This window comes from Bacillus rossius, chromosome 17 (genome assembly GCF_032445375.1).
Source record: "Bacillus rossius redtenbacheri isolate Brsri chromosome 17, Brsri_v3, whole genome shotgun sequence".
Classification (NCBI taxonomy): Eukaryota; Metazoa; Arthropoda; class Insecta; order Phasmatodea; family Bacillidae; genus Bacillus; species Bacillus rossius.
Genome location: NC_086344.1, coordinates 16,079,934 through 16,101,505, shown reverse-complemented (window position 1 = coordinate 16,101,505; position 21,572 = coordinate 16,079,934). Strand labels below are relative to the sequence as shown.

Genomic DNA, 21,572 nt, shown 5'->3' with positions numbered 1-21,572 from the left:
AAGTTGGAGCGGAAAGGAGGGGAAGGAATGCTGTACAGTGCCAAAAAACGGAGCAACTGCTTCAAGTTTATAGGTGTACACTAAATAAATTATTCACAATTTCTACAAGTACAAAAGTTATACTAGTAAATAAATAATTTTTCTCACCTTACAAACAAAACACACATATTTGTATAAAAAACACACTAAGCATATTTACAAATACATTCAAACACACGTCATCTTTTTAAAAAACACACTAAGCATATTTACAAATACATTCACATGTCGTATTCACACCGTACGAGGAACTAAACACAGTGTATTGCTAATCTTTGTACAAGAGTTCGCAATAAATCACAGATACACGAAAAAGAAAACTTGTTTTTATTCAGAACCATTTCATTTTCCAATTTTTTTTAAAAAACACATCACTGCACATCACGCTGGAGTGGAACGTTCGCGGTCCCACCGTGGAATAATGAAGCTGCCATTCGATTCCTAAAACACAAGACCACAATGCACCTTGAACACAACCATAACATAAGCAATATTCATATGTGCATGAAATATAATTTTTGAAATGGAGCTAAAATACTATTATTATTAAAATTGTGTGGCACATAGTAGCTTTGTATTATGTTTCACACTTCTAGTGCTTTGGAGCTTGTACACATCAAGGGATTATTTTTCAGGCCACTGATGCTGTTTGGATGCGGAAAAACTTTCTCAAACAGCATCAGAAGCAACGAGAATGTTTAGAATAGAATTCTTATCGCCTATTACACAAAAAAATATCCAACAAATGAGCTGACAGGTGACTAATGCTCTCGACATGAAAAAAATAAACAAACAAAAAAGTGGCAAAAATGAGATTAAATTACCATATGCCTAATAAAGAGAAGTAGTATACCTTGTAAAAAAGATCCAAGCCAATAACTAAATCAGCAGAATAGTAATACAATTTTAGCTACTCTGACCAAGTTCCAACACCTAAAATATTGTTCGATAAAACTGACAGAGTTAACTTAAGACGGTTTTTGTCACTTTTTGAAGTATTCCCACGATAAGAGAGAGACAGTGCTTGTAAACAACGGCAAAGTCGAGCAAGAAGCTGCAACTAGACTCAACAGTCGAGTTCGTGGTATTTTTTCTTAAAACTCTACACATATTTGACACATGAGCATAAACCCAAGTACCACTATTTTGCAAAAACTTCACAGCTTAATTTATTCACATTTTCGCAGTTTTCTTGAAGAAAACTTAAATGTAACATTGCCTGAAAAACCTAAGACTTGAATTCTACCATTACGTTTTAAAAAAAATGGAAGAACAAATATATTTTAGAATGGGTTGCTGTATGATAGATTTATAACAGTGAACTACGAACATAAAATATTTTTAATGACTGAAACGTACATTTTTTTTATACTTAAGTTGCAATAAAGTGTATCGTAAAGCACAAACAAAAGTGATACAGCATGCTTCTAGGCTTTGATTTTCTGATAAAAATGGTGGAGGATTAATTTTTGTTGATATATTGTTTTTACAAATTTTACTCTTAGTTTATTGCCACTGTTTTAGAAATGTGTGACATGACATTTTAAAATGCCCAAATATTACTGTTTTCTTAATGGCAAAAGAAAAGCAAGTTTATTTTTTGTTTGTTTACTAAGCCTATGCGAATATTTAAATTTTAAATGTGAATAGTTTATTATTCATATCCGATTATACATTGAATACTAATACTTAAAAGTAATGAATATTCTATTGTTTAAGAATATTTGTCATAGTTATTCCCTTGCGAGTTTGAAAATATTAACGTTCACAGTTGAGGTTAAGTCATTTGGACGTATAAATCCACAGTTTAGAGGATTTAATGGGATAGCAACACAAAAACATTACCCTCTTTTATCGCATAATCGTTGCACTCGCATAATGTTGCACCTATATTTTAGGACGTCAAAATTGGGATAAATAAACTTCTCGCGTAAACGTCACATGTTGTTTTGGTCCCGCTGTTAGATGCCGAGCGCTTTGTGTAGGTATCTTTTCCGTATAAAACGATGTATTTTAAAGTATAAATCTAATATTTATTCGGACATTACCACATACTTATTTAATTAACGGAAATTCGAAGTTGTCTGACATGTAAAATTCTTTTAAAGACATTTTTAAAAGTTATAACTAGTGGTGCACCGATATGACTTTACCGATTACCGATTCAATTACCGATTATGAGAGCAATAATCGGCAGATACCGATTCAGTTACCGATTATAATGAACAAATTTTTTGAAGTGTAATAATGCACACAAAATTTTTTATTCCCATGTGAATTTAGGTAAAATTGAGAATACAGTTATAATAACAGTATAAAAATATATAAAATACACTATTAAGTCATTGCAAAGTGTAAATTAAATTAACTTCTATTTATATTTGTTATTGTAAACAACTTGAACTACAGTCTAATAATTGTAATTTACAATGGGTAAGTTTTTGTTGCGGAAAACTAGCATTATTATCGACTATCACATAAGGTTGCATCGAAAAATTACCGTTTAACAATGTAAACATGTTGCTTTATTTTGTTCACTTGAGGTTATAGAAAAGTTTCCACACTTCACTTTTTTCTCCCTACTCGCCATCTCACTATAATTATATAAAAAATGACTCAAATAAAATGACATGTGCTAGAATTAGTTTTATGTTGACAGAATATATAAAATTATAAATACTTTTTCACTTTTCACGTCACATACAAATAAGGGAAGCCTACAAATCACGTAGTTTCGGTTCCCTGCAAGAATTTCCGAAGATTTCCGAAGTTTTGCGTTTTGGTATTAACGCCTCTTCAGCCGCTAAATCAGAAGTTTCCAATGAAAACAAGCATGTTGTGACTGACCTAACCTAACCCTTCCATTTTTTTTAATTTCAATTTTTGAGAGAAATCCGAAGTTGCACGAACGTGGTAGGGAACCGAAACTACGTGAGTTGTAGGCTACCGATACAAACAACACAACAACGGATAATGTTACCAAAGACGCCCATAACGAGTTTGTAAAACGCAGTGATAAACTCTAGAAGGTAGCGGGACCACGATTTCGAACCGCTACTACGACTCGAAAAGATCGATTGTCATAGAATCCACTGCAACTGCTTGTTGTATTTTTATTGCGTGCCATCTATTTTACGTCTCTGGCTATAGGTAATGTACAAGGCCACTAAACAAAAGACAGAACCACAGAACAAAAGACGAAACGTAAATAAACTTGTAGGAAAAATGTATATTTTATTGTTCGAGGCAATGAGATTTATTAAACTTAACGAAATATCTGTAATCATATGACTGAGTTAGATGAATTTTGTAATATATACAAATATTACCGTATTTCGTCCTAAAATGTGTAACAAAATATTACACGGTAAAAACCAACTTAATTACCATACGCCGGGACGTAGATAATCGGCAAAGTAATCGTTAATATAATCGCCAATTACGATTAATCGGAAATTACCCATAATCGCCGATTACGATTCATCGGTATCCGCATCGGTGCACCACTAGTTATAACTTATAACCTTTATCTGTTTGCGTCGTCGCGATGTACCATTTACAATAATGTAGAAAGCGCTAGTTGGCATCATTCGTGTTTGGTTATGTTGCTTCCCGTATAGAGCGCGCACACGTAGTCGAATATCGATATCTCGCTGATGCATGAAACGCGCGCTGTCACGGGCCGAGTTAACTACATCTGATACCCCGCACTCTTTCGTGGGAAGTGGGTACAACGACCATAATTTCGCGTTAGTTCGCGTCACAGATTCAAGTGGCTTGCATTCGCGTCACAATTTTGGTTTTTCTATTTTAAATTGAAGAAAGGTTTTTGTTGCACGACTTATTAATTTAAATTGTTTGGCATGCTCTTTTAAACTTCACTTTTTAAATAAACGTACTTTCCATGAATGGGTTTTGTTTTCATAAATAACTTTATCTAACAATTTTTTTTTTCTTGCATAATCATCGCACCCCTACTTTTCCAACTTGATTTTAGGTAAAATGTGCTACGATTATGCAAGAAAACACGGTAACTACTGTATTTACTCGTGTATAGCGCGCCCTCGTGTATAGCGCGCACCACGATTTTTGCAACAAATTCCAAAGAAAAAAAATTTGTTTTTCCCGTAAATAAATTGTACTAACATTTTGTGGTACCTGTTAAGTAATTACGTATGAAACAAATGATAATTTAAATTGATGTGTGGTGATGCGTCAGGAAAATACTTAAACTCTGCTGTGTAGACGGAAGATAATGAAGCGCTGTATCGTCACAACTGGTACGTGGGCGGGAGGAAGGGAGGGAGGCAGGCAGGAATGTGACACGGAGGACTATATGACTCACCGGTAGCAGCTGCGACAAAGCGAAGGAAGTGGAAGGGGGGGACTGGTGTCAACATTCTCTCTCACTCTCTTTTTTATTTTACTAGCTGCATTGGCTTTCTGTAGAGGGGGAGGTCTAAAAATAAACAAGAGACCTGCGAGCTTGCGTGCGCACGTGTGTGTGTGTGTGAGAGAGAGAGAGACCAGGTTGTGTGCGTGCGTGTGTGTGTGTGAAAGATAGGCCTTGTTGCTTGTGCGTATGTGTGGGGGGCTGGCCAGAAACGTCACTCGTCACCGGCAGTTAACGACTTCCACTCCCCGCCGCACCTACACACTTTTTTTTTTCCGTGTATAGCGCGCATCCTTATTTTTTTCCTTTACTTGAGGGGAAAAAAGGGCGCGCTATACACGAGTATATACGGTAAATGCAGAATTTTATAAATGTACAAAATGTTTTCAAAATGTTTTCACTAGTCTCACAAAAAACTAGCAGAAATAAATTGAGTGAACATTTGAAAATTGAAAATAAAACTTTTTTTTTTTTTATATTTCAAACTCTGAAACAAAATTCCCTTTATATTTGTTTTGTCATGCATATCAGAAGTGAACAGGGACAATACAAAACATGGGGACTCCTTGCAATGGCCATTAAAAAGGTGAGCGCTATACATAGTTGCAATGGTGTAAATCAACACGATTAATATCACCAAGTAACACAAAAGCAACTTGCTGATTGTATTTACTGAAAAAGAAACAATTTTGTAATGGTTCCAGATTCCACAGGAAATTTGTTTGTAATATTGCTGACCCAAAATACAGTTCACCTGCAGGTCGAGCATGGTTCTTTCGCTCGCCACCGTCATAGCGACGACGCGTCGCCGGTATGACGGCTGAGTTGTGACGGCTGCGTGAAAATGCGAGCACGGATCCCATCGTCATATCTCTCCCGTCATCGCTAAGGCGCCTTACCTACGACGGCTTGGCAATCGATAATATGCAGAGGTTGGCATTGAATTTACAGAAAGGATGTGTTTTATTTGGCAGTTGGTGTATCTGCTAGCAATTTACAGCCAATAGAAAACTACATACACGAAAACAAGATAGTAAACATTCATAAAACTTAGGCATGATGTGTCTATCGAATTATATATTTTCCACAACTATATTCAATATTTATATCATTTTTCATTGTACGCCTGTTGGTTTTCCGCTAATATAAGTTTTACAGACTATATTTTGCCCAGTAAAACACCCGTCACGTCTCAGTCTCAAAATATAATAAAATTATTTTATATAGCCAAGTCGTTTATGATTATTAAATACATAAATAGTATATAAAAAGGTTAAGCAGTGTATTAGAAACTGTGAAAGTTTGTAGTTTTTAATATGACAATATTATTTAGCGATCTTGTGAAACGTGTTGCCCGTTATTATTAATTTTGTTTTCAATGGTCAGTTGTTATACTTTAAATCATATGATGAAAAAAAAAAAAAAAAAAAAATCAAAAACACTTTTGTGATTCGACGTGAAACATTACAATACTAGACCTGATTTAATCATTATGTGGTAATTTTTGTCACCGTTAAAGTTAATTTGCCGATTTGAAGGTATCCAAACAACTAGGTGTGCTATACGTCCCTTAAATACCTTACTGTTCAAAAAATACTACTGTTATATTTAATTACATTATTCTTAGACTTGTTTATAGCATATTTTCTAGTGCACTGCAAGTTTTATTCATACTATTTTGTACCGTAGCATATGTATTGGGTGAATACGTTGATAATATTATTTATTTAGCCTCTTGCCCTCTTGCAAGCTTGAAACAATATAACACGAATTCGGTGTTGTTAATTAAATGCCTGAATATAATTTATTAAGTAAACTGTAGTTGAAAGTATTGTGTCTGCATTTTATAACAACCAGAAGAGTAGAGGAACTAAAAATACCCTTAAACCACCTTTCTTTTCTTTCTTTTCACACAAGCCAGGGTGGCCAGCCAACCGGGAAATCGGGAAATACGGGAAATAGCCAGGATTTCTGAAAAAAACCAGGAATACCTGGAATCAACCAGGAATTTTTATTAGAACCGGGAATTTTTTTTATGAAGTAACTATCACAATAACATACGGCTGTTAAATGAGCACGTTCACCACCCGTCGAAGCACGACAGTGTGCTCGTGTGCTATATTTTGTGAAAGTTAATTTGTTCATATTGCATTTAAAAACTTTTGTAGTACGTAAGAAACCGTTAACAATTCAGACTTCCATACTTATTATGTTTCTGTATTCAAAAGCAACAGCATTTTGGCTGAAAATGTTGTTGTAGGATGGTAGTAATTTCTCGCACGGCATGTTGGTAGCACTAGTTTTGTATGTATATTTGTTTTTACTTTGCGCTCATGTTGTTGCGTCACGGTATCACGGATACTTTTCTCGAGTTTTTTTTTAAAGTTTAGTTGTGCGGGACGTTGTTTTGAATCTTTTAATCTAACATGTAATTGGCGCAGACTATCAAAATGTCAACGAGTTCGGTCACCACATACAATGACAAATGTACGGAAGAGTTTGAATGGGTGGAGAAAGATCCAAAGTGCGGGACGAACGCTATTTGCAATTTCTGTAATCTTAAAATCTATATCGGTAGCATGGATGGGAAGAACAGCATTAGCCAGCCACGCAAGAGGGGCAAAACACGTGCGTTTGGTGTCAAGTAATTTTTGTGACGTGAGATTATAAATTTTTTGTTGGTGGTAGGTTTTGTTTAAAGCAAGTTCATTGATTTAATTTTTAAGCCTATAGTTAAGTTGTCTATTGTTTAACGGCAATAAAACATCATATTGTGTGTGCTTTGTGTAACAAAAATGCAAATTGTATGCAAATATTGATAAAAACCACCCTTGAAAAAACCTGGAAAAAACCAGGAATTTTATTATCCCAGAAGAGTGGCCACCCTGACAAGCCGCTCCTCTCACAAATTACAATTTTCGTATGAACTATAAACACGAAACCTCTCAACTCTACGTGAAACACTATTATTCCTACATTGTTACAATTTAATCATACTGATAGTATTTGAGCAAATATTAGGTGAATAAAATACGTTTCAATATGTGGTACAGCAGGAGCAATCCTAGCCACCAACGAGGGTGGGGAGTATGCCTAACCTTAAAGTCACTAAATCTTGGGAGGAAATGCTTTCTGTTTAAAATGCAATAAAACGAACCTTTAAAATAACCATCAGACTACTATGTACTATTTATCAGCGGCATTCTTGTGTATTTTCAATCTTATCAATGCATGTATTTTATTTTTACAAGTGATTTGTTTTATTACACGTAAAAAGCTGAAAGGAAAATTAGTTGTTTTTAGAAGTTTAATAAGCCACACGCTTATAGGTGTTTAACACTTAACTTTTATACAGAATATTTAACTAATGTGATGTTAATCTTCTATCTTGTTGAAATATTACGTTATTTTGTCCTGAGCTTTATTTTTTTATTATGTTATATGACAAAAGTAGGCAGATTGGCAGTTTTTTTTAGTATGATATATTTTGTTAAACTCAGTATTGTGCCGTTAAAAATAATGAGAAAAAAGAATCAATGTGTCTTATTCACACGAAACATAGAAGCTATTTATTTATGCGGCGTGATTATTATCGGAAACAAGTTGTTTCGAAGTTAGTTCAGAGAAAAACATAACTTTTTTTTTTAGATACATCGTATATCTCACACACGTAATTTCTGAGTAAATAGAATTGAGGCAAAACCTTAAATATCACGAAAATATATTATTTAACTAATTTGAAAGAATTATTTCCCAGTATTAAATGAAAGTTACACACGTAGTCGGCTGTATGACGGGGTTATGACGGCTATGACGGGTCTACGACTGACAAGCCATTGCGCCTTACGTATGACGGGTCTGTCGTGGCTAAGGCGTCTTGCTGGAAGGCGAAATAAGATCCATGCTCGCTTTTAGTGGCGAAGCGTCATACCGATGACGCGTCGTCCTTATGACGGGCGAAAAAGAGAACCATGCTCGCCCTGCTGGCTGTCAAAAAGAGTGAATAACTAGGGTTTAAAATGTAAATATGCGCTCATTTTGTCACTAATTCACAAATACAGCATACAAATATTATTTTTTTTAGTTTTTTCATGTAATGGATAGGATTTGGCTGAATTTTGCGGTTGCCTAAAATTTTCTGAAACAAAATAGAGGACAGTAGCACAAATAATAATTTCAGTGTAAGGTTGGATTGATTTGGTTAACTACCAATTTTTTTTAAAAATTTTTATTTCATAGAAATTAAATATTTTAACAAGATTAAATGCACTACTATTGTAGCCGACTAACTAATCAACAACTCACTACAGTTATTATTTATCTATTTCCCAGAAGCCACTACTCTTTAAAATCATCATTTCTTTTTCATATACTTTTTTTTTTTTTAAACTGCATTGAAATTATTCTCACTCTTACAATTCAAATTCAATATTCATATTGGAGAATAATATGGTATTCGTGTGAAAAGACAAATGCCTTCAAACTTCTTAGGTTTCAGAATTCAGTGGGAAAAAGATATGTATTTTTTAAAAATAAATCATAGATTGGTAAAATCACAAACACTATCCCGTAGAAGAAATTGTGGACTTAACTACGGTGTGAATGGTACATTAACATAAACACCAGTGAGGTTTAAGTTCTGCAAATACTTGATCTAAGCTCGATCTAAAAAAAAATTTCAAGAGAGGACTTCACACAAAGCAAATATTTACAGACTTGTCCATCCCCACAATACGTTTATTGGGCTTCACAGGAAAAATAACGATAGTACAGTAAAACCCATTCAAGAAAATTTCTTGCACAGTAAATTTAAAAAAAATTTAGCACAAAAACTATGAATACAAAAGTTGGAATTGCCAAGGACAGGCGGCACTGACCAGGCCTCAGTCGACGACCTTGCGGATGATGACGGGCAGCACGGGCTGGTCGGGGTGCCGCGCCGCGCTGTGCTGCTCCACCTGCGCCACCGTGTAGTGCGAGAAGGCGCAGTACGTGCAGCGGTACAGCCGGCCGCCGTGCATGCGCAGGTGCTCCAGCACGCCCGCCAGGTCCGCGCCCACGCCCACCGCCCGCCCGCAGTGCGTGCACACGTAGTCCGTCTCGCCGGCGTGCAGCGTGCGCACGTGCATCCGCAGCATGTCCTCATCGCAGCCCATGTAGTGGCAGCCCGGCGCGCCGCACACGTAGCGGAACCGCTCCGGCACGAAGCCCGGGTGGCTGTCCGCGCCCAGCATGGCCTGGGAGCTGGCCGCCAGGTTCTCCATCTTGTCGAACATCATCTCCGCGCGGTTCAGGCACGGCACGGGGTTCACCGGGCAGCTGGAGCGCACGGCACTGCCGGCGGAGCGCTTCTCCGCCTCGTGCATCTCCAGGTGGCGCACCATGTTCACGCGCACCTTGGTCGCGAACGAGCACATGCTGCACGACACCTGCTCCTTGAAGATGTCCTTGTCCGGCAGCTTGTGGATGTCCTTGGGCTCGTAGGACTTCTTCTCGGGGCCCTTGGCGCCCTTCGCCGCCCGCCGCTTGTCCTGCGCAACACAGACACTGCACGTCTCTTACGCGGCCTCCTCCTCCTGCGCAACACAGACACTGCACGTCTCCGTCAAGCCTCCTCCTGCGCAACACAGACACTGCACATCTCTTACCCGGCCTCCTCCTCCTGCGCAACACAGACACTGCACATCTCTTACCCGGCCTCCTCCTCCTGCGCAACACAGACACTGCACGTCTCCGTCCGGCCTCCTCCTCCTGCGCAACACAGACACTGCACGTCTCCGTCCGGCCTCCTCCTCCTGCGCAACACAGACACTGCACGTCTCCGTCCGGCCTCCTCCTCCTGCGCAACACAGACACTGCACGTCTCCGTCCGGCCTCCTCCTCCTGCGCAACACAGACACTGCACGTCTCCGTCCGGCCTCCTCCTCCTGCGCAACACAGACACTGCACGTCTCCGTCCGGCCTCCTCCTCCTGCGCAACACAGACACTGCACGTCTCCGTCCGGCCTCCTCCTGCGCAACACAGACACTGCACGTCTCCGTCCGGCCTCCTCCTCCTGCGCAACACAGACACTGCACGTCACCGTCCGGCCTCCTCCTCCTCCTGCGCAACACAGACACTGCACGTCCCCGTCCGGCCTCCTCCTCCTCCTGCGCAACACAGACACTGCACGTCTCCGTCCGGCCTCCTCCTCCTGCGCAACACAGACACTGCACGTCACCGTCCGGCCTCCTCCTCCTCCTGCGCAACACAGACACTGCACGTCACCGTCCAGCCTCCTCCTCCTGCGCAACACAGACACTGCACGTCTCCGTCCGGCCTCCTCCTCCTCCTGCGCAACACAGACACTGCACGTCTCCGTCCGGCCTCCTCCTCCTGCGCAACACAGACACTGCACGTCACCGTCCGGCCTCCTCCTCCTCCTGCGCAACACAGACACTGCACGTCTCCGTCCGGCCTCCTCCTCCTGCGCAACACAGACACTGCACGTCACCGTCCGGCCTCCTCCTCCTCCTGCGCAACACAGACACTGCACGTCTCCGTCCGGCCTCCTCCTCCTCCTGCGCAACACAGACACTGCACGTCTCCGTCCGGCCTCCTCCTGCGCAACACAGACACTGCACGTCTCCGTCCGGCCTCCTCCTACGCAACACAGACACTGCACGTCTCCGTCCGGCCTCCTCCTCCTGCGCAACACAGACACTGCACGTCACCGTCCGGCCTCCTCCTCCTCCTGCGCAACACAGACACTGCACGTCTCCGTCCGGCCTCCTCCTCCTGCGCAACACAGACACTGCACATCACCGTCCGGCCTCCTCCTCCTGCGCAACACAGACACTGCACGTCTCCGTCCGGCCTCCTCCTCCTGCGCAACACAGACACTGCACGTCACCGTCCGGCCTCCTCCTGCGCAACACAGACACTGCACGTCTCCGTCCGGCCTCCTCCTCCTGCGCAACACAGACACTGCACGTCTCCGTCCGGCCTCCTCCTCCTCCTGCGCAACACAGACACTGCACGTCTCCGTCCGGCCTCCTCCTCCTCCTGCGCAACACAGACACTGCACGTCTCCGTCCGGCCTCCTCCTCCTCCTGCGCAACACAGACACTGCACGTCTCCGTCCGGCCTCCTCTTGCGCAACACAGACACTGCACGTCTCCGTCCGGCCTCCTCCTCCTGCGCAACACAGACACTGCACGTCACCGTCCGGCCTCCTCCTGCGCAACACAGACACTGCACGTCTCTTACGCGGCCTCCTCCTCCTGCGCAACACAGACACTGCACGTCTCCGTCAAGCCTCCTCCTGCGCAACACAGACACTGCACATCTCTTACCCGGCCTCCTCCTCCTGCGCAACACAGACACTGCACATCTCTTACCCGGCCTCCTCCTCCTGCGCAACACAGACACTGCACGTCTCCGTCCGGCCTCCTCCTCCTGCGCAACACAGACACTGCACGTCTCCGTCCGGCCTCCTCCTCCTGCGCAACACAGACACTGCACGTCTCCGTCCGGCCTCCTCCTCCTGCGCAACACAGACACTGCACGTCTCCGTCCGGCCTCCTCCTCCTGCGCAACACAGACACTGCACGTCTCCGTCCGGCCTCCTCCTCCTGCGCAACACAGACACTGCACGTCTCCGTCCGGCCTCCTCCTGCGCAACACAGACACTGCACGTCTCCGTCCGGCCTCCTCCTCCTGCGCAACACAGACACTGCACGTCACCGTCCGGCCTCCTCCTCCTCCTGCGCAACACAGACACTGCACGTCTCCGTCCGGCCTCCTCCTCCTCCTGCGCAATGCAGACACTGCACATCTCCGTCCGGCCTCCTCCTCCTGCGCAACACAGACACTGCACGTCTCCGTCCGGCCTCCTCCTCCTGCGCAACACAGACACTGCACGTCTCCGTCCGGCCTCCTCCTCCTGCGCAACACAGACACTGCACGTCTCCGGTCCGGTCTCCTCGGCCGTCTCCCCGATTCACGTTCTACATGTTCTGAAACTTCAAACACCATTTCCAGATAAACCACTGCACTTTAACCTCATAGAATACATACATACACAATCAAAAACATATCATTTGCAGCAGTTCAAATCAACTATTAACACACAATTGTCATACACAATAATTGTCATAAAGCACTTTATCCACCATTTGAAATATTCACCAAATAATTAAACTTATTACACTACAGTTCCGAAAAAATATTTCATATACAATTGAAAGACCATTTATGCTAGGGACAAACTAGTTGAAACAAAGTTTTAATCTAAAGTTACAATCGATCCACCGCTACCTTACTTGCTGCATTTACAATATTATCCAAAAAAATAAGAAAAATTTTTTTTATTGAAAAGCCACCCAAAATATCGAAGTTTAGTCATAACCAACAGCAATAGGAAAATAGGAAAATGGGAAAAAAAAATTAGCAGGTGAATTGTAGCACTCTCTCAATTCCATCACTCTGCGTCACGCCACTCTCGAGGGGGTCTCTCACCCTCTTTGTCGTACTTCCCTTCACTCGCGGAACTCTCCGAACTAACTGGAAACTGCAGCGGAGGCCGGCATCGCTGCTTATATACCCTGGTGTGTCCTCGAATGGACGAGAGTGACTGTGACGTGTCGCGTCATCCCGGCGATGCTTATTCACGCCACAATGGTGGCTTCTATAAGCCCAGAATTCCCAATCCGCTAAAAGTGACAATAGCCCGAGGCAGGGCAATGCGTGGGGAGTGGAGGGAGGAGGGGTAGAAATGACCCTTGTAATTGGGCCAGGCACGCGTGGCATGCCTTACGTCAATGGACGGTGCATGGCATCAGTGGCTATGCGGGGCAGCCAACCCGCTTCGAACCTTCTTGTCTCTCGCGTTCGTAACACTGCCTCCTCCTTAAATCTTTTCATCCTGAACAGATAACACTGTGCTGTTGTGGACCATGCTGCGAAGCCATCCTACGCATCGGGCAAGTGAACTGGAAATGGCCCACGTCTCGACAAACGTAACATTGCGACCATCCTCCGACCTTCGGGACCATAGGTCCGCTTTGCGATTACTATGGGTCTCGCTCTTCTGCATTTGCTGCCGTGGCGCTTCCCTTTCCATTGGACAACCCCGCTGGGCACTTTCATTTTCTGGGCATCTCCATTGAACATGCCCTTGTCAGCATGCAGAATACCATAGGCAACTTCCTGGTCCTTTATCCTGTGAGTTGTCACCTTTCTTAATCCCACTGTCGCATTAATGTCCTTGCTCCGGATTACTCACACGATTCGAGCAGTCATGCTAGACATGCCCTATTTTTCGACACATGAAACACTACGGGCGACCTCTTCTTCGTCAGACCAGTAGATTCTTCTCCTGTCCAATCGCTGCATCACAGCATTGTCCTTCTATCTTGGATTTTCTACTACGATTCGGACACTCGCTCCGGATGCGTCCTAGGTCTTTTCAGACAAAGCACCGCTGTCTTCCCATTGTTCTCCGAAACTGCGATCCATTCAACAGCTTCCTTAGTGTCCCGAGTATCATCTCTTCATTACTACTCGAGCAGCCAGTCAATTGGTGGTAACTTTTTTTTTTGGAACTTTCTTTATATTACGACGTTCAAAGTAGTGAATCATATAAACATTTTTTTATTTTTTTATTGGTTTATGTAATTTTTAAATGAAACCTTTTTATAATCTAATTTAGGGCCGGCCCATATTTTTTTTTTTCCTTTCTGAACATACCTGAGAGCTCTTTAAGTACGTAATTGATAATGGTTAATATCTTTTAATATCTGTTATAAGTATCCTAAGTATGGAGTAATTATATTCTGACGGATTCACACCTTGTTTATGTTCATTTCTCATATCCTTGTGAAACCTTAAAGATCCCCAGCACACTGGACACAATGCATTTTCTGGCTGCATCATGGGAAATGCTCGAGTCAAGTACAATCAGCAATTGCTTTAAGAAAGCAGGCTTTGGTGCCCAGAAAGTTGACGATATTTTCCCTGACGATTCAATTGAGGACAGTGACCCAATTGCAGGTGCTTCATGCAGTGCAAATCGGGAAACTCTTAAAGAAAAATTAAATTTCTCTTGCACTTTTGAAGAATATGCCTCAGTTGATGATTCAATTCTACCATGTGAGCCACACACAGAGGATTTGTGTGCTCAGCACAAGGATGTAGCTGAGGATAAGATCGACGATGGTGACAGTGATGAAGAGGAACCCACTTCCATGCCTACTCACTCTGAAGCCCTGGACCACCTGGAGAAGCTAAGATTATTCGTTCATGGCACACACAATGTTCCAGATAGTGTGCAGAAGAGTTTGTGGGAACTAGAAAACTTTGTGATGCATCAGTCAGAAAATGTGTTGAAGCGAACAACTTTGACCAAGTATTTTTCAAAACACTAAATGTTATTGTTTTTTGCCAGTGTTTTGATAATTCTTTTTTATTGTGCTTATTAACTTAAATACAGTTTTAAACTTTGTGATGCATTAGTCCAAAAATGTGTTGAAACAAACAAATTTAACCAAGTATTTTTTAAAACAATAAATTTTAGTTATTGCTTTTTTTTTTGCTAGGTTTTTGATAATACTAATTTTAATGTGCTTATTAAATTAAATACAGTTTTAATAATTCAATTTACTGATCAAAAAAAATATGTAATTAATTATTCTGTTATTCCAGCATGCCAATGATAGTAAAAGTATTTTTGTGTGAATACAGCACATGTCATTTGAGTAATATCGATTTTTACGTTGGAAATTACTTTTCCCTTTTAAGAAGTTTTCCCTGTTAAGAAGTTTTAAGCATCCAGTCCCTTGTAAAACTTCTTAACAGGGTTTTACTAGGGATGGGGCGAATCCTGATTTCCTCGAATCCGAATCCTAACTCAAATCCTCGACTGGAATTGCCGAATCTCGAACCCAAACCCGAATCTTTTTAACAGATGATGTCCACATATCTAATGTAAGTGAGATGTATTCTGCTTGCACTAAAAGTCCCTTGACTTTATCACATGTAGTTTGGTACATTTCTGGTATAGCCTAAGTGTATATAAAGACAAAAATTATTTCTTGAGAAATTTCAGTTTTAGTACAGATTAACGGTTAGGATTTTTTCTATAAATAAGCTAGAGGTCTGAGAGCCTAAGAATTTTACTTCGAGCCGAGCTCGAGCTTTTGTGGTACAGTTACACTTTTGGGAAATTATTTTTATCTTAAACTTAGTATAATGTTTGAATAAAGTATTAAAATGAAGTGGGCTTATTAATTTTGGGTAACTATTTACAGTGTGTGTTTACATTTTGGACTGCTAGAAAAAATAACATTTTTTTCCATTGAATCTTACCTGTTTCTATTGGTTCATTAGTAACTGATATCATCCAACTAACATAACCAAGTATATGTTTGTGTAAATGTAACATATCTTTGGGAAAATTTCATCCTTGTCAATTTTTCTGGAGTCCTTACTGAGCTTCAACAAACTTAGCTCCAAAAATCATGTTGTTTGAAAAGTACATTCACATTGTTTCAACATTTACACTTTTCAGCACAATAATTCTGAGAGAGATTGTCACAGAGTCTTATTAAATTCTGTTCTTTAATCTATCATGCAGAACAATAATTTGTTCTGCACTTTCAGGAGTTAAATTAGCTCTACGATTGGAGATAGTGTTTCCAGCAGAAGAGAAGCGTCTCTCGCTGGCAACCTGCTTGGCTGGAATGCTTTAGTAAAATTGCTTAACCTCAAAATTACTGTCATAAATATCTGTAACTGGTCATTAATGTTTAATCAATTGAAAGTAATAAAAATAAAAGCATTTTACTAAATTCAATTTACACTTGCAAAAAAAACATACACACATAAACCTACATGGAAATTAAAGTCTTTTTCAATATCCTGATGTCTGAAATATGTTTACTCATGTCATTAAATGTAGAGCTGTATTGAAGAAGCCGATTTTGCCAATATTTAGTTGAATCGGCATTTCTGCCGACTTCCGATACAGTACGCTTGTTAATTTTCGGCCGATATTACTGAAAAACAAAAGAGACTGCCATAACCTAAAAATCCACGAGTACCATTTTCACTTTTCGTAGTAGTACTGCATTCTTTCATATCGCATTATTTCTTAGCAACATGTGCCAACCGTACATATCAAAGTTTAACATCCTTTTTTTTTTCCAACAATGTTCTTTAATTTAATATGTCATAAATAAATAATACATTACTATCACGGTAAATATACATCTCGGTTGTTACGGTAACTATAGTGCAAATATGGTAGCTATCATGCTTCTGTAGTAATTATGGTATTCTACAAAGAATCTTTAGTTCTTATTATGGTATTTATCTTAAAATAACTATTGGGTTTGTACTGTAGTTATGGTACATCATCCATATTTCTTCGTATGTTGTTGTTCATTTGTCTTTTCTTCATATTTACGTTCGCCATTATTTGAGATTGAGACAGGAAGTTTCAGAAAAAATTTTAACGGACTTTATATCACACATTTAATGGCGTAAATGATGAGACCTCGGGCAATTTAAACGCTTTATACGGAAAAACCTACCATGCGGAACCTCGTAAGCGAGTTTTACTGTATTTTTTTCCCGTAAATAGTAAAAAACCGAATACTTTGACGAATCCTATATCAGACCCGCCGAATCTTCGAACCCCTAGGATTCGGCGGATATTGGATTCGGTCGCCCCATCCCTAGGTTTTACTGTAATATAAAACCATTAAACAAAGTATGGTTTTGTGAAATATGGCACTCACCCGAGGACGCACGACGAACCACATGGAGTCTGCGTTCACGGGCTCCACGCGCGTGGCGGGGTACCGGTGCAGCTGCCGGCAGTGGCGCTCCACCACGGCGCTCACCGTCGCCTTGAAGCCGTGGCTCTGCAGGTGCTCCACCAGCGACGCGATGGCCTTCAGGCGCTTGCCGCAGTGCGCGCACTCCAGCACCGCCGACTCCCGCGCAGAGTCGCACACGGAGAGGTGGTCGCGCAGCTCGTGCAACGTGCCCGCCGTGTGGATGCAGCCCTTGTTGCAGCAGTGGAACAGGTCGTGGCCCTCCAGGTTGATGGGGGGCTTCGCGGGCGCGGGGGCGGGCGCGGGGGGAGGGACGTCGCCGCGGTCCTCCTCGTCGTCCGCGCACTGCACGAACAGGTTGGTGTAGTCCATGCCCTCGTCCAGGTCGATGGTGAGCAGGTCCTCCACTTGCCGGTGCGAGTGGTGCGTGTAGTCCTGCGCAGACCACGGCTCTCGTGACTCCCTCTACAAGGTACTCCACTTCTACAATATTCCACATTCAGTGACAGTCCAGCAAAATGTATGTCATTGAGAGACTACAAGAATCGGCAAGAAAGATGAATACACGGGCATGTGTCGTTTTGCCTAAAGGCGTATTGCCTAATTTGAGGCAAAACGCTGTTTAGGCAAAATGCCGTCAGGCAATGCGCCGTTAGGCAAATCGCCGTTAGGCAAAACGCCATTGGTCAAATAGGAGTTAAGCAAAACACTGTTAGGCAAATCACCATTAGGCAAAATGCCGTTAGGGAAATCGCCGTTAGGCAAATCGCCGTTGGCCAAATAGGAGTTAGGCAAAATGCTGTTAGGTTAGTTTAGGTTAGGCAAAACGCCGTTAGGCAAATCGCCGTTAGGCAAATAGCCCCTAGGCAATTGGACGTTAGGCAAATAGCCCCTAGGCAATTGGACGTTAGGCAAAACGCCTTTAGGCGAAATGACTTTAGGCAAATCGCCGTAACGAATTCATGTTTAGGCAAACCGCCTTTAGGCAAATCACCTGTTACTCGAATACACACACAGAAAACAAGCCAAAATCAGCCAATGTCAAAATGTTGAAAGTCCACCATCAGTGTTCCTGATAACAGGAACAAGTGCCATTTCCCGAAACGTTGCAACCGTTTCATCGTGGGAGACATCTAACATGACATCGGCTGATCTTGCGGATTGTTCTCTGTGTGTTTTGTGCATTCAACTTTCTTGTCGATTCTTGCAGTCCACTAAATACCACATACAGTGAAAACCAGCAATGATGTATGTCCGTAAATATGATTGAAATCTATCTTCCCATTATCAAGAATCATTCAAATAACACATTAATTAGGCAGGGTTTTAATGTACCAGGCTGAATTTCTTTAGCAGTTGTTGATTATTTCATGATTTCTAATAGAATGTAACATGAGTGAGGGACGCTCACCTGGAATATGCGGATGATGGCGCGGTTGGGCTGGTCCGAGTGGAAGGTGCACAGGTGGTGCTTCATGTCGATGGCGGAGTCCGCGCCGTGCAGGCAGTACATGCACTGGTACTGGTTCAGGCTGTGCCACTTGTAGTGCTGCCAACCACACAACACCAGCACCCTCACTCCCGAGGGCAGATCACAGTTGCAGAGAGGGTTTGAGCGCACATCTCATGCTCGTTTATCGTTATTACATTTATCTAATTTTCACTACAACTCACATGGCAGCAGGGTATGTTGATTTTAATCAGCATGATTTAAATCGTGATTTTAATCATGATTTAAATTGTGTGATTTTTTTTAAAAAATTACATGATTTAAATCATATGATTTTTTTTAAAAATAAGTGAATAAAATCAATTTATAATATGATAATATGAACGTTGTTGTGACTGTTAAGAAATAAGACAGTAGACGTTTCCATAACTTTACTGTGTGAACACCACAATATGACTGAACGCCAAGCAGGCCATTCTTTAACATGACAACAAATACACAACACGGAAATTACACCAACTTTACAATACATACTAAAAACACACGTACCAACTGTAACACAACAAACGTTAATATTTCCTATACCTACTGTATTGTTTAAACCAAGTAATCATGCCTACTTACATAAAAATTGACTGCTGCAAAGATAGAATGAAAATTGAATAGTACTTAATTTCTTCTACAATGTATTTACATATAGTTATTTTGAAACACCTGTTAAATATAGGTGGGTGGAATGTACCTTTAAATGCCACCTCATTTTCTCTCCTCTCTCCTCTACCTCATGTGTTTGTGTTGTGTGTGTGTCATATATCTTCTTGGCAACAGGTTTGTATTCCAACAATGAAATGCTATTTTTAGAACTGTAGGAAGGAAATTTTCAGTTCTTTGGTATGTCTGGTTTGGTTCAGTCAACATTAAGAAATCGACTTGGTACAGAAAAAACTGCAAAACTTGTATTTTTGTTTAAAATTTTAAATAAGTAATATTTTATGTAGAAGTTTTACTTTGAATACTCTCGTATGTGTGCTATTCTGAGAAGAAAAAAAGTAAATTGTGGTTTTGGTTTAAATTACTTTATTTAGAACAATTGGACTATAAGACTATAAGGGATGACAAAAGTGACAAAGTTACATTTAAATATGATATATTTTCAATGATGTAGTTATTTTCTATAAGACATATTTTTTTTTACTAATATTAACTATGTTACTGTACTAAAAATTTTCATTAAGAGACATCATTAATGTTTCCATAAAACATTATGCATTGTAAAATGTGGTTATTTCAAAGAAGGAAAATTAGGCTAGTTGTCTTTATAAAAAGAATTAATCTGTTATTAATTGTACTGCAGAGCAAAGTCAAGTAATGAAAACAGTCATGAAAATGTACTGTATATTACACAGATTACAATTTTTTTATATTTTAATCAAAAAAATCACATTTTAATCAAAAAACCCCGATTTTAATCAAAAAAATCTGATTTTTTTGATTTTTTTAAAAAAATCAGGATTTTTTCATACCCTGCATGGCAGCATCTGCCACTTGTGAAATAAAGAAATGGGGTGTGACCCAGACAGGAATCTGGAGGTTTCTCTGCTCACAAGACATATTTTCCCTTGTCCCGATAATCAACCTTACAAGATGACAAATACTGAACCACATTTCAACCCCCTTCTACCATGTGTAAAAAAAACCTTAAAATCTTTTCCTGTACAACAAACAGTTTACAATGTTACACAACTAATGCTGCCAGTCCGCACAAACAATTCACTACTGTACTAGTGAATGAGACCATGATAATGACAACTGACATCCGATCATGTTTCATACACACTTATTGAATGTTTCCGTCGTGTTTAGTTGCCGGTGGCAAGTGTCGGAGAGGGAGCGGGCACTCAGGTACTCACCGAGAGGAGCGCGGCAAGTGTCGGAGCGGGAGCGGGTACTCACCGAGAGGAGCGCGGAAAGTGTCGGAGCGGGAGCGGGTACTCACCGAGAGGAGCGTGGCAAGTGTCGGAGTGGGAGCGGGCACTCACCGAGAGGAGCGCGTCGGGCTTCATGCTCTTGCACTCGCACAGGTGGCAGGAGTAGATGGTGACCTGAGTGTGCACCGTCTTCAAGTGCGTGAGGTAGTCCTCGCACGGGTAGAACCTGGCCCCGCACGTCCCTGCGCAAATACGCTCCACGTTCACTCATCACACACATCATTTCATGGCTTTATTTCTAGTGCAGATTCATTTTTAAAACAGAGGATTCGGGTGCCATTGTTGTGCCGGAAATGAGGTATTTCGACAGTTTTTTTTAAATTGTTATTATAATTTTAAATTATTTTTGGAAATTTTCTTTTTCTTTATAATTTGGTTACAATTGGGTGATTTACACTTTGTTAGGCCGGTGTACTCTACGTACATAAACTTTGTGCCAGTAGACTGAGGCACCTTTTCTCAGGGACCTATCTGATCTTTTGCAAATCTAAGAAATCGTTGGCAGCCCGTTTGACATTTCTCCCGCTTGGAGTCACGTCCCCGGCCTGTAACATCACTACCCTGCATGACTAAAACTGCATACAGCAGCTCTGGACGAGTTGTTACCATTTCTTAGAGACGAGCTTACCATAGCTTTTCCTGTCACGCATACGTCTTAGGTTCTCTCCTAGAAAGTCACGGCTAGGACGCTCGTTCCCAGCGTCGTTGCGTTTTTGTCCCCCCCCCACCCTGTCCCAGCTCCCCTCTCGGTTCTAAGAATTTAGCCCAGGACCATTGACCTAACGTGATCCCCGCCAGGCAGTGACCGACTCCAAGGTCAATTTGCCATAGAAAAAATATGTGCAAGTATGGACCACACACGACATCTAGCGGCGGACATAGT

The 21,572-nt window shown here is 41.4% G+C and overlaps 1 protein-coding gene across 3 annotated transcripts in view; it reads right to left on the bottom strand.

Moving 5' to 3' along the window:
• Positions 1 to 349: 349 nt before the first annotated feature.
• Positions 350 to 21,572, bottom strand: part of LOC134540552 (uncharacterized) — a 65,322-nt gene continuing 44,099 nt past the window's right edge. For all 3 annotated transcript variants that reach the window (XM_063383366.1, XM_063383368.1, XM_063383367.1), the window contains 5 exons: positions 20,741 to 20,871; positions 18,663 to 18,800; positions 17,213 to 17,686; positions 9,310 to 9,963; positions 350 to 480 (listed from right to left, as the gene is read on the bottom strand). In XM_063383366.1, coding sequence (XP_063239436.1) covers positions 9,316 to 9,963; positions 17,213 to 17,686; positions 18,663 to 18,800; positions 20,741 to 20,871 — 1,391 coding nt within the window. In that variant the 3' untranslated portion in view covers positions 350 to 480; positions 9,310 to 9,315. The remainder of the gene's footprint in view (positions 481 to 9,309; positions 9,964 to 17,212; positions 17,687 to 18,662; positions 18,801 to 20,740; positions 20,872 to 21,572) is intronic.